Here is a 6,644-nt window from a genome sequence, read left to right as displayed (position 1 = left end):
GAGGGAGGGATCAGGAACTTGCTTTGCTATGAGGTGCTTTCCTTGTTGTGATTGATGTGGGAAAATTTGACAGGCTCTGATCTGATCTGATTGATCAAAATACCAATTAGTTTAAAAAAAACATCAGAATTGGGCTGCGTAAATTTCAATTGTCTCAGATTAGGAGTGCTAATCTTGGATCAGATACCCCCTTGTCCATGTTAAACTTTTCATTGTGATCTAAAAGGAAAAACTGATCCTAAAATCCACACTCCTAATATTACTATGAGACACTTGATACAGCCCTGAAATTAAATCATATTCAAAAGTTATGATTGTGTCTGCATACATTTTATTGTAAATCTCAGGCAAGGAAGATACTAAATGTGGCAACCATTTTGATAATGATGTGACTAATGCTAATAGTTTGCTCTACATTACAATTCATAAAAGAGACAACCAAAGGGACTTCAATGACATCTTATGTGAACAGAAGACTACTTATCAACACCTTAAACATGATTGATACAAGCTTAAGAAACATCTGTCTACACACAAACACATTCCCACTGTAAAGAGTGTTCACTCCGGTTTAGACGCCAGGACACAGAAATACTCCAGCGTCACTTCCATGAGTGTGTCTGGTGATGTGACTCCCATCTCCTTCAGAAACCTGCAATATGACGTCAATATATTTGATAAAATAATTCCATGTGGAATGGACCATAAAAGTGGCATACAAGTAAATATAATTAATTATTTTGATTATTTGTTCATTTGGCATACAAGTAAATAAAGTCATTAATTTTGATTATTTGTTCATTTTCATTTTTCATTTTTTTGGTTCATTTAATCTTTAGTCTAAGACGGGGCTAATCTGACAGATGGAATTGTTTTAAATTGGTCATACCTATGGATCATTTAGCTATTTGATTGAGAATTGTAGGACCCCTTTAGGTATAAAGATATATATACAGTGGGGCAAAAAAAGTATTTAGTCAGCCACCAATTGTGCAAGTTCTCCCACTTAAAAAGATGAGAGGCCTGTAATTTTCATCATAGGTACACTTCAACTATAACAGACAAAATGAGAAAAAAAATCCAGAAAATCACATTGTAGGATTTTGAATGAATTTATTTGCAAATTATGGTGGAAAATAAGTATTTTGTCACCTACAAACAAGCAAGATTTCTGGCTCTCACAGACCTGTAACTTCTTCTTTAAGAGGCTCCTCTGTCCTCCACTCGTTACCTGTATTAATGGCACCTGTTTGAACTTGTTATCAGTATAAAAGACACCTGTCCACAACCTCACACAGTCACACTCCAAACTCCACCATGGCCAAGACCAAAGAGCTGTCAAAGGACACCAGAAACAAAATTGTAGACCTGCACCAGGCTGGGAGGACTGAATCTGCAATAGGTAAGCAGCTTGGTTTGAAGAAATCAACTGTGGGAGCAATTATTGGGAAATGGAAGACATACAAGACCACTGATAATCTCTCTCGGTCTGGGGCTCCACGCAAGATCTCACCCCGTGGGGTCAAAATGATCACAAGACCGGTGTGCAAAAATCCCAGAACCACACGGGGGGACCTAGTGAATGACCTGCAGAGAGCTGAGACCAAAGTAACAAAGCCTACCATCAGTAACACACTACGCCGCCAGGGACTCAAATCCTGTAGTGCCAGACGTGTCTCCCTGCTTAAGCCAGTACATGTCCAGGCCCGTCGGAAGTTTGCTAGAGAGCATTTGGATGATCCAGAAGAAGATTGGGAGAATGTCATATGGTCAGATGAAACCAAAATATAACTTTTTGGTAAAAACTCAAATCGTCATGTTTGGAGGACAAAGAATGCTGAGTTGCATCCAAAGAACACCATACCTACTGTGAAGCATGGGGGTGGAAACATCATGCTTTGGGGCTGTTTTTGTGCAAAGGGACCAGGACGACTGATTTGTGTAAAGGAAAGAATGAATGGGGCCATGTATCGTGAGATTTTGAGTGAAAACCTCCTTCCATCAGCAAGGGCATTGAAGATGAAACGTGGATGGGTCTTTCAGCATGACAATGGTCCCAAACACATCGCCCGGGCAACGAAGGAGTGCTTTCGTAAGAAGCATTCAAGGTCCTGGAGTGGCCTAGCCAGTCTCCAGATCTCAACCCCATAGAAAATCTTTGGAGGGAGTTGAAAGTCTGTGTTGCCCAGCAACAGCCCCAAAACATCACTGCTCTAGAGAAGATCTGCAAGGAGGAATGGGCCAAAATACCAGCAACAGTGTGTGAAAACCTTGTGAAGACGTTTGACCTCTGTCATTGCCAACAAAGGGTATATAACAAAGTATTGAGATAAACTTTTGTTATTGACCAAATACTTATTTTCCACCATAATTTGCAAATAAATTCATAAAAAATCCTACAATGTGATTTTCTGGATTTTGTTTCTCATTTTGTCTGTCATAGTTGAAGTGTACCTATGATGAAAATTACAGGCCTCTCTCATCTTTTTAAGTGGGAGAACTTACGAGACTCCTGGCACTTGTGGGGGTCGTAGAGCAAAGAAGAGAACACCATTGTGTTCATGAGAGTGGTACAATGGTCAATAGTTTGTAGGTCAAACTGTTCGGACGCTACAGATGATTTTCGGGATGTCTCATGGTCTGACAAACACGGCTCTAGCTCTGTTACCTTTCACTGCAGATGTTGAAGTGTGACACTGGCAGATGCGTTGGATTGAGACGTATCCAATGCAACAAAACATAAACAGTATCTCTAGCGTAAACTGATGGATTTTGATGGGTATTTATTTGTTATGTAACTTAAACTGACACACTGGTTTATCAATCGACTCCACCGGGTTAATTAGCTAATTAGTTCATTCAGTCATTGGTTCATTCATCCAATCAGTCATTCAGTCATCCGTTGATTGATCAGGGTTGTTACCTGTCAAGTGTTCTCTGCAGCAGTGCGGTGGCAGCATCAGGCTCGGCCCTCTGGAAGGCCTGGTACATGGAGAAGGACTCCATGAAGCCCACTATGTTCCTCACTGAGATCTGCTGCTTCAGTGGGATACACTCAACCCTGAAAGAAGAACAGATACACACACACACTGTTGAATTGAGAGGAGAGTCATAGTGGATCACCTATTTACCCAGGGGGGCCAAGAGGTTTAAGTCAAGTAAGTCATAATATTGAATACTCCTGCAGTTTATTGAGAACAACATTTGATTTTGACCACCTGAGAGTCACTAGATGTGAGTACATTACTTCTGTGTATGTATGTGTATATATATAACAGGCTGTTCTACTGGGTTCTCACAGAGGCTGTATGAGTTACCTCTCTTTGTCAGGGAAGGGGATAGCAGTGTAAAGCTCCTGTAGTTTGATGTTGGCCACTGTTACCTGTGTGCTGGTGTATGGTAACAGCACCTTCTTGAACTGGGGATAGCAAAGTCAAATCTCAGTCAGGAAACAGTCAGGAAACTTGGTACTGATATCAAACACAGAATTGTGAGGGTTTGTTGTATCATACAGGTGAACCCATGGTAATTAAACTATTTTTCACAAGAGAAATGTCTCAATAGTGCCGCAAACAAACATTTTGTAAGCATACTGTAAATGAAAACAACAATTGTACTTAGTACCCAATGAAAATAAACATATGACACACTAAACCAATTAAGTGGCGGCAGGGTAGCCTAGTGGTTAGGGTGTTGGGATAGCAACCGAAAGGTTGCAAGTTCATATCCCCGAGCTGACAAGGTACAAATCTGTCATTCTGCCCCTGAACAGTCAGTTAACCCAAATAAGAATTTGTTCTTAACTGACTTGCCTAGTTAAATAAAGGTAAAATTAAAAAAGTGGCATTGGTTTGATAGAATGTCATTCTAGTTCTGTGTTTTTCACCTCATCACAGATGTCAGTGAGTCTGTCCCCACATGAGCCGTAATGGAGTCTGAAGTTATCATCAAAGCCAAGCAGAGCCATGCAGCCACAAGGCTTCAGGACCCGGCCTGCCTCCAAGAGGAACCGCTGCTGGTCAAACCAATGGACCGCTGAGGCTGCAGTCAGTAGGTCCACAGAAGCATCCGGAAACGGCAGCTCCTCAGCTGTCCCTTTCCTGTATAGTAAGTATTAAGACACAGCACCAAACATTGAGGATTTCTACATAAAGTAACATATTAACTAGGGGCCTATTGAAAGTGAGAAGCTCCTGCTGACCTTTGTCCTGTGTGTAATTGACCGTCTCTGCAGATTGTCATCACTGTTCCTTTTTAAACAAAATACACGTTGTACACGAACCAAGTGTGGACCAAACATTTACTCCCATTCAAAATCCTATTATCCCTAAACCCTAACCCTAATTCTAACCCTAACCCCGAACTAAACCTAACCCTAACTCCTAACCCTTACCCAAAAACCAAACTCAAAAATAGCTGTTTTCTTAATGTATGGGGAACGGAAAAATGTCCCCACTTGTCACATTTTCAAAAGGATAGTAAAGTTAAACACACATACACACATTCAAATACCTGTAGGTGATGTTGTTGAATCCTGCCACTGCCCTGGCCTCCTCCAGTTGGCACTCGCTGATGTCAATGCCCACCACTTCCTGGAAGTGTGGGGCCATCAGGCGTGAGTTCTGCCCTGTCCCACAGCCCAGGTCCACAGCTAGGGCATGAGGCTGGACTTTCTAAAGAGAGCAGACCAGTGAGACACTATAATTAGCCTTCACTAAAGGAGAGTGATAGCTAGTGATAGTGTAAATGTGATGTTCAATACAGATAATATACAGAACCAGTTAAAAGTTTGGACAAACTAACTCATTCAAGGGTTTTTCTTAACTTTGGCTATTTTCTACATTGTGGAATATTAGTGAAGACATCAAAACTCTGAAATAACACATATGCTATCATGTAGTAACCAAAAAATTGTTAAATAAATCAAAAAATATGTTTTAGACACTTCAAAGTTGCCACCTTTTGCCTTGATGACAGCTTTACACACACTTGGCATTCTCTCAACCAGATTCACCTGGAATACTTTTCCAACAGTCTTGAAGGAGTTCCCACATATGCTGAGCACTTGTTGGCTGCTTTTCCTTCACTCTGCGGTCCAACTCATCCCAAACCATCTCAATTGGGTTGAGGTCGGGTGATTGTGGAGTCCAGGTCATCTGATGCAACACTCCATCACTCTCCTTGGTCAAATAGCCCTTACACAGCCTGGAGGTGTGTTGGGTCATTGTCCTGTTAAAAAATAAATGAAAGTCCCACTAGGCGCAAACCAGATGGGATCACGTATTGCTGTAGAATGCTGTGGTAAACATGCTGGTTAAGTGTGCCTTGAATTCTAAATAAATCCCCAACAGTGTCACCAGCAAAGCACCTCCACACCTTAACACCCCCTCCTCCATGCTCTACAGTGGGAAATACACATGCAGAGATCATCCGTTCATCCACACCGCGTCTCACAAAGACACGGTGGTTTGAACCAAAAATCTCACATTTGGACTCATCAGACCAAAGGACAGATTTCCACCGGTCTAATATCCATTGCTCGTGTTCCTTGGCCCAAGCAAGTCTCTTCTTCTTATTGGTGCCCTTAGTTGTGTTTTCTTTGCAGCAATTCGACCATGAAGGCCTGATTCACGCGGTCTCCTCTGAACAGTTGATGTTGAGATGTCTGTGAAGCTTTTATTTGGGCTGCAATTTCTGTTGCTGGTAACTAATGAACTGATCCTCTGCAGCAGAGGTAACTCTGGGTCTTCTTTTCCTGTGGCGGGCTTCATAAGAGCCAGTTTCATCATAGTGCTTGATGGTTTTTGCGACTGCGCTTGAAGAAACTTTAAAAGTTCTTTCAATTTTCCGCATTGACTGACATGTCTTAAAGTAATGATGGACTCTCATTTCTCTTTGCTCATTAGAGCTGTTCTTGCCATAATATGGTCTTGGTCTTTTACCAAATGGGCTATCTTCTGTATACCACCCCTACCTTGTCACAATACAACCGATTGGCTCAAACACATTAAGATGGAAAGAAATTCTACAAATGAACTTTTATCAAGGCACACCTGCTAATTGAAATGCATTCCAGGTGAATACCTCATGAAGCTGTTTGAGAGAATGCCAAGAGTGTGCAAAGCTGCCATCAAGGCAAAGGGTGGCTACTTTGAAGAATCTCAGATATATAAACATGTATTTATTTGTTTAACACTTTTTTTGGTTACTACATGATTCCATATATGTTATTTCATAGTTTTGATGTTTTCACTATTATTCTACAATGTAGAAAATATTAAAAATAAAGAAAAACCCTTGAATTGGTTGGTTTGTTCAAACTTTTGATATGTACTGTATATTAAACTCTGGTATCACCTTCCTTTCCAGGTAATGCAGGATGATGTCTCTGATCTCCTCTGGGGGTACAAAGCGGTACCTCTGGTAGATGGAGGCATGGTGTTTCTCCTCAAACATCCGGTAGGTCATGGTGCTCTGCTGTCGTCTGCTCCGCTAGCCTAGTGCTCCTTCCAGCTTGCAGTGACTCAGACACAGAGACTGATCTGCTCCTTCACTAGGATCTGTCAATCATTACATGGAAGGAGGAGAGATACCGTATACAGTGGGGCAAAAAGTATTTAGTCAGCCACCAATTGTGCAAGTTC

General features: G+C 41.4%; 1 protein-coding gene across 1 annotated transcript; it reads right to left on the bottom strand.

Annotated features, from left to right (window-relative positions):
* Nucleotides 1-314: 314 nt before the first annotated feature.
* Nucleotides 315-6,507, bottom strand: LOC127915097 (putative methyltransferase DDB_G0268948). The gene is made up of 6 exons (XM_052493715.1): nucleotides 6,358-6,507; nucleotides 4,513-4,673; nucleotides 3,887-4,100; nucleotides 3,318-3,418; nucleotides 2,924-3,061; nucleotides 315-652 (listed from the first exon to the last, which is right to left on the bottom strand). The coding sequence occupies exons 1-6, from the start codon at nucleotides 6,466-6,468 to the stop codon at nucleotides 562-564; spliced, it is 816 nt and encodes a 271-aa protein (XP_052349675.1). The 5' UTR covers nucleotides 6,469-6,507; the 3' UTR covers nucleotides 315-561.
* Between the last annotated feature and the right edge of the window lie 137 nt (nucleotides 6,508-6,644).

Source organism: Oncorhynchus keta, chromosome 34 (assembly GCF_023373465.1).
Source record: "Oncorhynchus keta strain PuntledgeMale-10-30-2019 chromosome 34, Oket_V2, whole genome shotgun sequence".
Lineage (NCBI taxonomy): Eukaryota > Metazoa > Chordata > Actinopteri > Salmoniformes > Salmonidae > Oncorhynchus > Oncorhynchus keta.
This window is presented reverse-complemented; position numbering and strand designations above follow the sequence as displayed.